This window comes from Ictidomys tridecemlineatus, chromosome 4 (genome assembly GCF_052094955.1).
Source record: "Ictidomys tridecemlineatus isolate mIctTri1 chromosome 4, mIctTri1.hap1, whole genome shotgun sequence".
Lineage (NCBI taxonomy): Eukaryota > Metazoa > Chordata > Mammalia > Rodentia > Sciuridae > Ictidomys > Ictidomys tridecemlineatus.
The window spans coordinates 86,501,813-86,516,612 of NC_135480.1; the positions used below are offsets into that span (position 1 = coordinate 86,501,813).

At 36.5% G+C, this 14,800-nt stretch overlaps 1 protein-coding gene across 2 annotated transcripts in view; it reads right to left on the reverse strand.

Annotated features, from left to right (window-relative positions):
• Positions 1–3,173: 3,173 nt before the first annotated feature.
• The window catches only part of Trpc6 (transient receptor potential cation channel subfamily C member 6), a 112,687-nt gene continuing 101,060 nt past the window's right edge, over positions 3,174–14,800 (reverse strand). For both annotated transcript variants that reach the window (XM_078046913.1, XM_078046912.1), the window contains 3 exons: positions 7,073–7,156; positions 5,445–5,520; positions 3,174–4,992 (listed from right to left, as the gene is read on the reverse strand). In XM_078046913.1, coding sequence (XP_077903039.1) covers positions 4,841–4,992; positions 5,445–5,520; positions 7,073–7,156 — 312 coding nt within the window. In that variant the 3' untranslated portion in view covers positions 3,174–4,840. The remainder of the gene's footprint in view (positions 4,993–5,444; positions 5,521–7,072; positions 7,157–14,800) is intronic.

Consider the following 14,800-nt stretch of genomic DNA (forward strand, 5'->3'; position numbering starts at 1 on the left):
CTACATACTTCTTAGAGGTATGTGCTGTGGCACCTGGCCTGAGAAAGTATTCTAAAAGCGTCTCCAAAACCATTTAGACCTATAGCTATGAACATAAATGGAGAATATTCAAACAATCAGTCTAAAGATTTACAAATAGAAAAACGTGTTTGCCCTTATTATCCATGTCTTTCAGGGAGTTAGTTCATGGTATATCTCTCACCTCAGCTTGACATGAATAAAAATAAGACTCAGATTATGAGTCAAAGTCTCATTCCATAAGAGATGTTAACTGAATTTTAAATTTCCTTTCATTTTAGGATGCTGGGCTGTACTCCTGCACAAACTTTCAACTTGTGCACTTGGAAAGCTGTGTTCTTTCCATCAAAGGGCAGAGACTCTAACAGGTAGGAACTTTGACTTGCACCGTACAACAGAGCTGCCAAGGATGATGTCATGACCCTTGTAAACGTCACTTGGCATGGGGTGGTGAAGGAAGGTTTCAGAGGAAAGAGGAAGACTTCATTTGCATATTAGAATCAGCACTAACAGCCCAGTGCACATGCCTGTAATCCCAGAGGGTTGAGAAGCTGAGACAGGAGGATCTCAGTTCAAAGCCATCCTCAGCAAAGCAAGGTGCTGAGCAAGTCAGTGAGTGAGACCCTGTCTCTAAATATAATACAAAATAGGGCTGGGCTGGGGATGTGGCTCAGTGGTTGAGTGTCCCTGAGTTCAATCCCTAGTACCAAAAAAAAAAAAAAAAAAAAAGAATCATCACTGACACAAGTCATAATTAGAATGTGTCACTGGGAGAAACTCATATGCATCTGGGCTCTGCAGCTGCTCATTGGGCTTGGCAGTGATTCTCTTGGAACTAGTCAGTCGGTGGGCCTTTTTGACTGCACTAACATATAGTCTTCCGATTTTAACTAAAAATTTCGTTGTTTTCACTAATCGCATGGTGATAAGATTCCTCATATGAAAATAGTTAAGGAAGGGTGGGACAGATGGCCCAAATAAAGTCAAAACATTTGCCCTTGAATGGATTCATTCTTCTCATTGACTCAAAGCCATTATATTTGCTGTTATATCCAATTCTTGGCCCTGCTTATACCATCCCCAGCTGTAAAAATATCTGCACCCTTTATCCATCTTTTCTTTATAACAATGATGATGTTCAGGACATGCTACTGAAGCCAGAACTAGACAGGCAGATAGGCAAGGATCAGATCCAGATAATGGAGGAATTGAAATGTTAATTCTTTTAGAGCCCTTCCCCTAAGGAGAACCGACCCCTGCCCCAACCTGTTGGTAAGGTAACCTGTCCCAGGGATTGTCACTCCCTACATGGAGTTGTTAATTACTCCCCCTTCCTGCTGAGATCACACCACCTTGGCCCCCCACAGCCCATCTGCTTCTCACCTTTTGTCCATCCCTGGACCTAGTCACAGGAAGGAGAGAGATAAGGGGAAGAGAGCAGGAGAACAAAGGAAGCCTAGGACATATAAAAAGGCAAAACACCCTGGCGCTTCTTGGGATACCAGGATACCAGCCATGGCCCCCTTTTCGCTTCCGGGAGAAGTCTATGTTTCCCTTTTTTAAATAATCCCTGCTTTATAGACTTACCTCGGTGTGTTTCTCTAATGTTATCCTTCAACATGTGGGGGGGGGGCAGAACTGGTCACTGGTAACCAGCGGTATCACTACCCCCAAATATGGCACCTTGGTATGTTGACTATTTTATGCTGAAGAAATCTGAGGAATGGCGGAAGCTGGAAGTCCACTCTTACCTTCCTCTCACTCTTCTTTTCTGAAATAGGACAGTAACCTAGGAAGGATGTTCTGACCTTCCCTCAAAGCTGGAAAGGAGGCCCTCATTCAAGAGAATTACTTGACCCATATCCAGTCAAAGGAACCTCCTTATCCCTGAAGACATGAAGACCAAGAGGAATCCCCACAGACAAGTTCTTACAAGGTTGCCTCAATTATATTCTACCCTCTTGTCCAGTAAATTTTTTCTATGACTGTCCACTCTTCCACAAACTTAGCTTAAAAACATGTGTGATAATTTCTTTGAGCCTTCATTTCTGAAGACTCCTATGTAACAAAAAACTAATATTAAATAAACTTGTGTTCTTTTCTCATGTTAACCTGTATTTTGTTTTAGAAGCCTCAATCAGGAACCTGCGATAAAAATGTTTGTATATTTTTTCCTCCCCTATGTTTACAATGCATTTGAAGTCAAATCTTCTCTTTATCCATGGCCTTCCTCACATTGTACTGTTGTCTCCCTCTCGACTGGATGTCTAAGAGAGTTAGGGGGTCAGGTAAAGCCCATTTTCCTTACCTAGGGGTTAAATAAATGCACAATGAGACAGCTACCTCCAGCATCACCAGTCAAGACCACAGTCTTCTCATTTCCAAAATTAGGAAAATAACATTTACTTCCACTGTTATAATAAACATATGAAGCTAAAGTGAGTATGATTGTGTATAAAGTAAGTATGGGAAACATTTGTCACAGTAACTGACACATGATGTATGCTCAGTAAACATTTCTCAGTTGTATCAAGTTCCATTTCTCCATTGGAGTGCAGATACTTTGTTCCTTTCAATCCTTGGTAGGTTTAAGAAGATGGTGGAGTCTAGAAATTTATTTTATATACCTAATAAAATCATACTGAATTTGTGCTATTTCATAGTACTAAAAGCAGCAGACAGCAAACATTGATGTACAAAAAACAGGACTTCTGTGCGTTAGTGGTGGGTTCTGCTGTGAGGAGGTGAGGAGTGGGCCAGGCTCCCTGTCAGGGGATCAGCTGTGTGCTCAGGATGGCAAGTATCCTGCTGTGTCCTCTTCTGCAGCCCAAACCTCCAGAGCAACTCAGAGGAGAGAGGAAATTGGGATATGTACATTTCAACTTATCTGTCACCTTATTGTCATGAATTTAGAGTTGGTGATTTGAGGCTTTTATCATGATTTGACCATCCAATATGCCTTTAATTGATCTCTTATTGGAATTTTTTAAATCTTTCTCAATATACTCTGACATCTCTTTTAATCTTCCAATTAAAGGGAATTTAGAAGAGTTTCTAATTCAGCTGTCCTTTGAGGAAAATTCTCTGACTTCAGGACATTAATTCTGAATAATAACAGGAGCCATTTAAAGAGTGCATTTTTTTCCAAGAAATCCATATTCATGCCTATTGAATTCCCCAAAACTTTTATCCTGTCAAGTCAATCCATCTTAAAAGATATTGAGGAATCTGAAAATCTTTCCTAGAATCTTCTGGAGCCAAGCCCATGCACTCTCGGACTACAGTCCTTGGTATGGAGGTCAGTTTCTCACAAGGCTCAACAAACTTTATGGAAATTAGATTATTTTATTTTGTTGATATTGTACTCTGTGTGAGGTCAATTTTTTATAACTGCTCATTCAGATATTGTCATATAACATGTGAAGTTGGGCCTTTGTTGTATCACTAAGCAATTTCTTAGTACGAAACATCCACAAATACAAAATCACTCAATATAAAATTTCAGCTAGATTTTCTAGTCTGGTTACCTAAAGGACTTTTGATTAAATTAAGCTGAAGTTGGAGATAAAACAGCTTTTCTGTGATATTTTTTTTTTTTTTATGAAGCTGAAGATTTACTTTAGAAGCTTATCCTTACTGAATTTAAAGTACATTTCTGGTTAATGACCAGAATCATCTGAATGTTGATCCTCATTGTATAAACAAATGAACCTTGATTTCTCTTTTTTGTCTATGATATCACGTCACATCATCAGTAAATAATAACAACCACCTCTTGGTGAAAGCACACAAAAGCAAATTGCTGTTTTATATATTTGAGGAAAACAGTAGAACATATTGGGAATAACAAAAAAGTATTGCAAATTCCCACATCACTTTTTTCCCCTTTACATTCAATGGCTAAATGTAATTTCATCTGTTAATGCCCTCAGAAACGGCACAAAATTGTGCTATAATTGAATCAAATGAATGCATCATTTGTGACTTTTATATTTCTCCAGCAAAAGGTCCATATTTGGACAATAATTTTTCAGTCACAATAAAAAAAATCATAATATAAAGAGCTCTTGAGTGTTTATATCAACTACAAAAGAAATAGGGCAAGCATTTTATGTATGTGTATACATAACTTTCATGTGCACACATACAGTCAACACACACACACACACACACACACACACACACACGTTTCCAGGGTTCAGAAAAGGAAATACCTTTTCATTATTAAGGGTAATGTTTTCAAATAGATTAATCAGAAAATATGACATAGATGTAAGCCCATTTTGCACATAGTATTGGTCATATTTGTTGGGGGTAATGTGAGGTCAATGATGACAGAACAGCATTCTTTAAATGGCCATAGATTATTTCCCCCAATATTTCAGGGCTGGGAGTCACCAGCAGCGGATCCACCAAACAGGAAGGAAAATGCCTGAACTTACCTTTGGAGGAAAAACTACACAGAAAATTATGTGGATCTGTCCCCTGCCATTCCCAGCCAAGCACTACATGGTAATTACATCATCTCAATAGTTACACCCAAGAAAACCGTTTGTAAAGCAAACTCCAAGCAACAGGGCAACATTTCCATCATCTCTACAATCGTGGCCTCAGTGATACAATTTAATAACAAAAAATATTAGATATTTTGAGGGTTTTTTGGAATATTGAACTATTTGGTAGGTTTCAGATGATAGGATAGTCCAAGATAGCATTTTTCTTAAGGATTTTTTTTTTATCATTTGCACTTAAAAAAATAAATCAGAAAATAATATGGCTTCAAGTGGACAAATAAATACAAAATTTTGAGGAAGTCTTGGCATTATCTATTGCTTTCCTCTTGATTTGGCTCCAAGGATAATTTTTCCCCAAGTTTTCTAATAAGTTCTGCTAGGTCTTCCATATTCTGAGATTTTTCTTCAAGGAGTTCATAACGGAGACTTGAGATGTCCTGCTTAATTTCCTTCAGTTCCCCTGAAATGTGAGTGGTAAGAAGTTAACTATAAATATGTAACACAGGGAAACCGGTGATTCAATGCTGGGACAGGATAAAGCCAGTCACAATTTTACATACATCTTCATTTTGAATCTTTTCAAAAGAAGTATTTCCTAATGGAGCACCAGGTTTCTACTATCTCAGATAAGTCCTCCCAGGGCAAGTTCAAAGGAAATGGTGAATGTTGCAAGGTAGGAGAAGCAGTCCCCTTCACCTGTCCCAACCATTTCCTCCAAGCCTCCACAACAATAGCTTTTTGTCTAGCAAGTGACATCTGTGGAAAAACAGTCTGCTTCCCATGACATCATGAAGCTGATGATGGTAAGATCTGTTCTACTTTTCCCCCTGGGAGGCAGTCTTCCCACACCCTCCTTTCCCAGTTTTCCATCAGCTCTGCATCAGGAGCTGTCTGTCCCTGTGTTCAACTCACCTTCATTGACTTCATCGCTCTCTTTATCGATCTGGGCTTGCAGTACATATCTTTTAATGAGCCTCTTCATTATTTTCTAGACAGAGAAAGGAGAAATCTATCTCATTATTAAGTTCATGACCAATCTTTCATTTGGAATATATTTCCAAAGCTTAGTCCCTTCAGTAAGCATTTTGGAAGCAAATATCAATGATTGATGTGTCAGGGAACACATAATATCTCCAAATTTTGTTTTTCTTTTGGAAATAATTCTCACAGCACCTGAAATAATGACTGAAAAGTTAATTCTTGAGAAAAATGAGTTTGAAATAAGCATCTAGTTCTTTATTTACATTGTTATATTTTATTTGAAAAGTACTGGAGCCAAACTTAGCCTTTCTGTTGGGCAGGTTAAAGACCACAGTATTGCATGTGCAAAGGGGGAATTAAGCAAATGTCCAGTTGTTTATGTCTCCACCCCACTCCACAAAGACCTGTAGCTAGGGTTGACTTTATATTTGTTTTTTAATGAGGAATAACAAATTTCAATGTGATAAAGTTTTTCCAGTTTTGGTTTGTATCATACAGATATTGCTTTTATTGTTTACTTTGTATGAAAATCAGGAGTCTCAGAATGTTTGTAGAAAGTTCTGTAGGGATATATGGCTAAACCAAATCTTATCACCTAAGCCCAAAATTAAATAATGGAAAATAAACTCTATGTTCAAGAACTATTCTAAGCTGGGCACGGTGGCATAGCCTATAATCCTAGCAACTTGAGAGGCTGAGGCAGGAAAAATCGTCAGTTTGAGAACAGCAACTTAGTGAAGTCCTCAGCACCTAAGTCACTTATTAAGACCCTGTCTCAAAATCAAGACCAAAAAGGCTGGGGATGTATCTCAGTAGTAAAAGACCTCTTGGTTCAATCTCCAATACCAAAACAAAAAAAAAAACCAAAAAAAATCAAAAACAAACAAACAAAAAAAACTTATTCTAAGAATGTAATGGACTATGTCGATGAGTATGTTTATATCAGTACCTTTATTAATAATAGGAAAAGGTTTTTACATGCCAAAAAATAGAGAATTATTTTAATAAATCAAAATCTATTTATAGCAAGTATATATGTATATATATATACACATATATATATTAATAGGAATATGTTTTATAGAGTGCAAAACAGGCTATAAAACTGTTACTCATTTTGTAAGTGCTGTTAACTTGTTTATAAAATATTTCACATAATATTGAATATTAACTATATAAAAATTGTACATGTGCACACACACATATAACATCACGTGGAGTATTTGCCACAAATACACAGTCTTAATTTCTTAGAGGTGAGATTTGAGGTAAATTTTCTTTTCTTTTTTTTTTAAGATTAGCCTTTTGCAATGAACACATATGTTCTAAGTTATATGACTCTAATTTTTTTTTCTATTTTGTTTACTTTTGTATTTAGCACTTAGAAAGTACCTGGAATATGGTATATATTCAATAAATATTTGTTGAATTAATTTATCATTTTAATATTGAGAAAAAATCCTCATGATAAAATATCATTTTATCTAACAAATTAAATAATTTGAGAATCTAAATATTAGAAATAACTAGCCTTATTTTTTAAAAAAATTCATGCTTACCTGATATTGTCTTGGAGGATTATTGAAACTATTTAAATGGAAATCCTCAGAGCTCCTTATACTTGATTGTTTGTTGTGCCCAAGCTGTAATTAGAATAAAAATGTGATTTTTAATTTAATTTTATATTAAATAATATGGGATTGTTTGTTATACACATAAACTAATACATAGTCTCATGTATGTGAATAAACTCAACCATAGGAATTAAACTAGAGACCTGTGCCTAACAGAAGAAAAAGTAGACCTAAATCTTCATCATGTCAGATTAAGCTCAACTTTCTTAATAAGTCTCCTATAGTGCAAGAATTAAAATCAAGAATCAATAAATGGGATGGATTCAAACTGAAAAGCTTCTTTATAGCAACAACAAAAAGAAAGAAAAAAGAAAGAAAGAGAGAGAAAGAAAGAGAAAAACAAATTACTCAATCAGTAAATGGGCCAAGGAACTGAACAGACACTTAGAAGATGATATACAATCAATCAACAAATATATGGAAAAATGTTCAATATCTATAGCAATTAGAGAAATGCAATAAGATTTCATCTCACTTCAGTTAGAATGGCTGCTATTAAGAATACAAACATAAGTGTTAGCGAGGATGTGGGGGAAAAGGTACACTCATACATTGCTGGTAGAACTGCAAATTGGCGCAACCAATATGGAAAGCAGTATGGAGATTCCTTGGAATTGGAATGGAACTGCTATTTAACCCAGCTATCTCACTCCTCGGTTTATACCCAAAGGACTTAAAAACAGCATACTACAAGGATGCAGCCACATCAATGTTTATAGCAGCACAATTCACAATAGCTAAGCTGTGGAACCAACCTAGATGCCCTTCAATAGATGAATGAATAAAGAAACTGTGATATATATATATATATATATACACACACACACACAATGGAATATTACTCAGCAATAAAAGAGAATAAAATAATGGCATTTGCAGGTGAATGGATGGAGTTGGAGAATATAATACTAAGTGAAGTAAACCAATCCCAAAAAACCAAGGGCTGAATGTTCTCTCTGATAAGTAGATGCTGATCCATAATGGGTTTGGGGGTGGGGAGCATGGGAAGAATGGAGAAACTTTAGCCAGGGTAAAGGGGAGGGAATAGAAGAGAGTGGGCATGGGGGTCAGATAGATGGTGGAATGAGATGGACATTACCCTAAGTAATTTGTGAAGGCATGAATGGTTTGTCTCTGCATTGTGAACAACCAGAGTCATGAAAAATTGTGTTCTGTGTGTACTACAAATTGAAATGCATTCTGCTATCATGTATAATGAATTAAAATAAATAAATAAATTTAAAATAAAAAAATAACCTCATCCATATATTATCTTGCTTAATATTCAGTCTTCTAATACAAATAGTGGCACTTTGAGTATGACTAGTCCCTCAATAGCTATTAGAGGTTGCCTGAGGAGCCTGTTAGACTTGGTGGCTGTGCATCATGTTTTACAAGATTCATGCTATGAGTTTTCCATATGTACAATTATGATAGAGGAAGAGGCAAACACATTAGAGAAATAATGGTGCTGATCTCAAGTGTCCACTGACAAGAGCCCAACAAGTCAAGGGACTAACTTCAACAACCACATCTGGTGTAGGGTCTGATGAAGATCCTGAAGAAACAGCAAAGTAAGACTATGTTGTGGGACAGAATTCAGAGGCCAAGAAAGCACTAACTAATTCATTTCAATTTGGGAATTTGTATGGTACACAATTTTCACATAACATTCTAGTATGACTTTACTTTTTTCTTTTTAGGATAATTAATATATATGATTTTTTGTCTTTGGTTGCTTCAAATTCCTCTCTTCTTTGGCCAGGTGCTGTGGTCCATTCGTGTAACCCCAGCTACTGGGGAGGCTGAGGCAGGAGGATAAAGAGTTCAAAGTCAGCCTCAGCAAAAACAAGGCACTAAGCAACTCAGTGAGACCCTGTCTCTACATTAAAAAAAAAAAAAATACAAACTAGGGCTGGGGATGTGGCTCAGTGGTCAAGTGCTCCTGAGTTCAATCCCTAGTACCAAAAAGACAAAAACAAACAAAATACTCCTCTCTTGTGACCTTCATAAATTTTTAATATTTATTTTATTTGTTCTTTCTAGTTATACATGACAGTACAGTTCATTTTGATATATTTATACAAACATGAAGTATGTCTTATTCTAATTAGGATCCCAGTCTAATAGATGTACATTAGAGATTCACTGTGGTGTATTCTTATATGAACATAGGAAAGTCAGGTTAGATTCATTCCACTGTCTTTCCTATTCATATCTCCACTCCTTTCCCTTCATTTTTTTTGTCTAATCCACTGAACTTTTATCCTTCCTCCCTATCCACATATCAGAGAGAACATTTGATCTTTGATTTACAAAATACTAAAGCAATATGTAATAAACGTGATAACATACCATATTATCGTGTTAAAAAGATGATTAAAAAACTAATGTATTTTCTGTAGGGAAATGGGTTTTACAACTGAAGAAGAAAACCTCAGCAAAACAGCAGCACCAAATCTCCATGTTTGGGGTAGAATCTGTCTTCTGGGAAAGAGAGACTCTAAGAGTATGTTCAAAAATACACGATTTGTACTTCCCAATATCTCAGTAGCTACAAGTAAGTTTCCATAAGACTGAAGTAAAATTCTCACTTTAACTTCAATGCTTTGTTGCTTTAGGTAGCCGCATGCCAAATTAAAATAACTATGCACACACATTCACCCACTGAACAAGTATGTATCGAGAATCCTTTATACAACAGTGTAGTGCTGGGCTCTGAATATTCAAAGCAGAATATAAATAATATAGTCCAGCTGAATTAAAAAATCATAGGCAATATATGCAAAGACTGATTAAAAATCATAGAAACAACACATAAATTTGAAAACAATTATTTACAGAGCATCCATTTTCAAGTAACTTTTTCATTAACCTCCTCAAAAAATGTCAGCAAACTTTCCATATATTTTTATGTATATTGATTTTTAAAATCAATAGGATAATATTAAACAATTTATCAAATTAACCAAAAAGATGCAATGCGGGGCAATTTCAAAAAGAGCACTTGATGGGACCATAAATGTCTTCAGTTACAATCTCGTTCTGCCAGAAGCTAGTTTTAGAGCATCAGGCTATACGCTTAACTTACTGTAATCCCTTCTGATAATGACGGGAGTGGTCCCCTACAAATTTACAAATTCATGAAAAGCTTGGAAATTTTAACTAACATTTTATAATAAGAAATCTGGCTTGCAAACTATGATTTATTCCTTAAGAACTTCATTAAATATAAGGCCCAGGTTCAAGCTCACATTCACCCCCCCACCCCTCTTAGGATACAGTATGAAGGGTGAAGACAGGTTCATAATCAGGGCAACAACACCCAGAAAGAGAATACGGGTGGGCTATGCTTTGATTTTCTATCCATTGATAAACTCACAACCTCATAACCACTATTAATTTATTTGGTGTCTCCTTTCTTGAGAGGGCAATTACACATTGATAAAGTGTTAGTGGAAATAGAAAAATTTAAAATGTGCTTCTCTGGGAAATTTCAGAAGGAAAATCTGTGGTTCTTAATATCCATGCCTCTCAATCCTTCTCACTTAAGCAGTTCCATGACACACCAGACCTGTGGAGATGCTCTTATTTCAAACCTAGCATTTTATGACTAACATATGTCTTCACTTCTCACTGAAGGTCAATTTTTTAAAACTTTTTAGTTGTCTATGGTCCTTTATTTTATTTATTTATATGCTGTGCAGAGAATCAAACCCCAGTGCCAGGCGAGCACCCTACCACTGAGCAACAACCCCAGCCCCAATTCTTGAAACACTTTTCCTGGCCTTGCTGACTTGCTCTGACTTATTGTTTGTATTTTAGATTAAAGCAGAAGCTCCTCAGAGAAGCTTTCCCGGCCCATTCCATTAAAAATAGATCTTAAAAGCAAGCTAGGCCTTTTGTTTACTTCATAACACATGTCAATACTGACAGTCCTTCTCCTCACTGGTTTGACAGCATGGTTATTGTCTACATTCTCCCAGGCTCTGTGGAAGGAGGTACTTCATTTTGTTCATTCTGGGGTCCCTAGTGCCTATACTGGCATGTGGCAAGTGCACAAAAATTGTTCATTAATTAGATGAATGAAGGAAAAGTGCTTTTTTGCCACTAATGGGCTTCACTTGTTTTCTGGACATTTTGCTCTACCAAACTTGTATAGTCTGGGTTCATGAACCAGTTGATTCCTACTCAACTACATAGTAAAGACACATTTGAAACAGGGAATTGGTTTTAAGGCATGAGGCAGATGCTTATAAACTTGAACAGATTGGGTAGCACAGAAGAGGTGGCAATGCCAAGAAAGGCAGAAAATGGTAGTTTGCTCATTTGAGAACATATACGATTTTCTAGAGTGTGGATATGAAAGTATCAATGTCTCATCCTCCAGTGTGTTCACACAGTTTCAGCAGCACACTCTGCTCTCTCCTGCACACCTTCAGAGGGGATAGGCTTAGTTTCTCAATCCTGATGCTATTGCCATGCTGGGCTGGGAAATTCTTTGGTGGGAGGGATATTCAATGCACTGTAGAATGCTTAGCAGCATCCCTGCTTCTAACCACCAGATGCCAATAGCAGCTCCCTTCCCATTCTTTGGTAACCCAAAATGTGACGACATCAAATCAAAATCACCCAACAGAGAACCACTAATATAGTTAATGGTTTATGACTAAACAGCTACAACTCCATTTTGATCATTTTTTTGTGTGTGACTAATTCTGCTTTAAATCTGAAATATCAAGTTGTGCATGGAAATACAACATATGTCTTTTCAGCAAAAATTCCTAGTCAGCTTCTAATATATCACAGAAATTCAATAAATCTTTACTAAAAAAATGGAATAGTACAGAGAAACAGTATATAAAATTTAATATGCAAAGAGGCATTGTAACCACTTGGTGGCAGAAAATCCCAATATATAATTGTTCCCATGTCCAGCTACCAAAATAGTTTAAAATCTGAAAAGTAAGGTCTGTAACACTTTGGTACTTCTGTACATACAAGGAAATTTAACTTGCAATATCAGTAGCATTTAAACGTAGATATTTAGTTATTTGTAGATTGTGCCAGTATTTATCATGCCACAGGGTGGGGAGTAAAGAGTCCTTTTAATTGGAAGCAATAAAGACTCTTTGTGGGGCTGGGGATGTGGCTCAAGTGGTAGCGCACTCGCCTGGCATGCGTGCGGCCAGGGTTCGATCCTCAGCACCACATACAAACAAAGATGCTGTGTCTGCCAAATACTAAAAAATAAATATTAAAAAATTCTCTCTCTCTTTCTAAAAGTATTAAATGGCCTGAAGCCTGAAACAAAACAGTGAACAGAAAAGGGGTAGGCCCAATACTCGGGCAGCAGGGAGTGCAGTGTGGAATGCAGCAGGGCTGCACTGAGCTTGCGTCTTGCTTTGCTATCAAGTAGATGTGGATTTGAATTCTGACTGCCAGTTGGCTGATGTGGGACTTTGGACAGATCATTCCTCCTCATAGTTTCCTCGGGTATAGAATAGCGAAAATACTCTCACCTACCTCCTAGCTAACATGAGGATAAAGTGATAAGGTGTATAGAATGTGTAAGATACTATAGCAGGAATTCTACCATTGTCAATAACTGCTAGATTAGCATTATGGTCACCTAAATTCTTATTAAAATACACATTTCTATGACATCCTGCCAGATTTCAACTCAATAGATCTGGGAAAAGGTACTTGGAATATGAAAATAGAAAATCACATGAAGAAGTGGCCCTGGCCAAGTGAACACAGTTGGAACCACGCTTTTCTGTAATTGTTTCATCAGATGATTTAAAAAAAAATATCTCTGCCTTAAGCAGTAACTAAAAACCACAGTTCCTGGACAAACGACCAATAGAAAAATTCTCACTCAATACAACGCAGAACAGAACAACTCAAGAGGGCATAAAAACCTGCTTGCTCTATAACCAACAATTTGAGAGAAATTTGTTCTGAAGCTGAAACAGCAATTATTCACGAAGTTATTCAGTGCTTTCAGGTTTACATGTGATACAGTATGTGGCAGACATCAACTTTTATTTACACTCTCCTTCAGACTGTGTATCTGAAAAGCTAATGCTAGCAACCACCAAAGCCAGTGGCCATTAGATTTGAGGATGTCATGGGAGATAATGAAAGGCCTGCCTACCGTGTTTCCAAAAATATTTTTATATGGCTCTTCTTACCGATTTCTGTGGTGTACCTGGAGCCAATGTGAAGGCAGCATTTGTGCAGCTAACTAAACATTTGGATGTGTGTGTGTGGGGGGGGTGCGCACGCACCTGCATGTTACTGCCAAGCATACACAACAAATGCTAATTTTGTTGCCATTTTTCATTTAATATATGCTGGCTTCCAAATTTATTCTGACATTATGAGTCACCATTATCATTACAGTTTCCTCCATTCACTAATTCAATTATTTCAGATCATTTTTTACAGATACATCCATTTACTTTTTTAACTGGACATTTCCATAACCGTGTCTACCTCTAGCAATGTAAAGAATTCCAAAGATGGAAGCTTACTCGTTCCTCCTAATGAATAACAAAAAGTTTATTTAGTGTTCCTCACTGGTCCTACAATGAACCTATAAGATGAGAAATGCTGATATCAAACTCATTATTAGGAAATGAAAAAGAAAAAGAATAAAGAACACAGACAATGTGGTAAGAGGTGTAAAAAAGTGGAATTGTCAATACTTCATTCTGTACAAGTTTGGTAGAGCAAAATGTTCAGAAAACAATAATTGGAGAGATCATAGGTACACACAGTAGGACAAAGTTCACAAAGAGTCTTTATTTTTTTTCATTTTCTGTTTATGTTCTTTCTCTAAGACTTTTAGAACTAGTCTTATTCCTCTGTAATTACATAACTATCAAACTGTGGTTGTATGTGTTCCTTCTGCTCTCTAGTAATAAGAAATATTATGTACCTACTATGTGCCAGATATTGTTGTAAGAACTTTACATGTATGTACTAATTTAATATTCTGAACCACCCTTGGATGTTACCACAATTACCGCCTACATTCTACAAATGAGTCAAGAGTCTTAGTGAAGCAACTTTCTGTGTACATCAGACACAGGCATGTATTACAATGATAGAAATTGCTTATAAAATATTTGAACCTAATTGTCTGTGTTTTTTAAGTTTTCTATTCATGATACCTATCAGCATAAGACCAGGGGTAGGAAGCTTTTAATATAAAAAGCCAGATAATAAATATTTTGCACTCTGTGATTCACATTCAGTCTGTCATATATCCTTCTTTCTTCCCCTATATTTCAGAATTTTGCTCCACAAAATTCTGAAATATAAAAACCAACACACACACACACACACACACACACACACACACACACACAGCCTTTATTTTATGTCACCAAACAAAACAGGCAGAAAACCAAATGAGGCCTGAAGCCAAGGTTTGCAGACTCCCTAGCTACCCTCCTAACCACTATACTGTTCTCTCTGGAGTGAAATTGACTGTGAAGCTCTATTGTATGCATTACTTTTTACTTCATAAGTTTTCCTTACCTCTACCATTTAAAAATGGAATCCAGATTCACCTGGTAACCTAAAGGCAACACAAACAAAACTTCTCTGAATAGCAAGATTCTGCCAATTTTCTAAAACCCT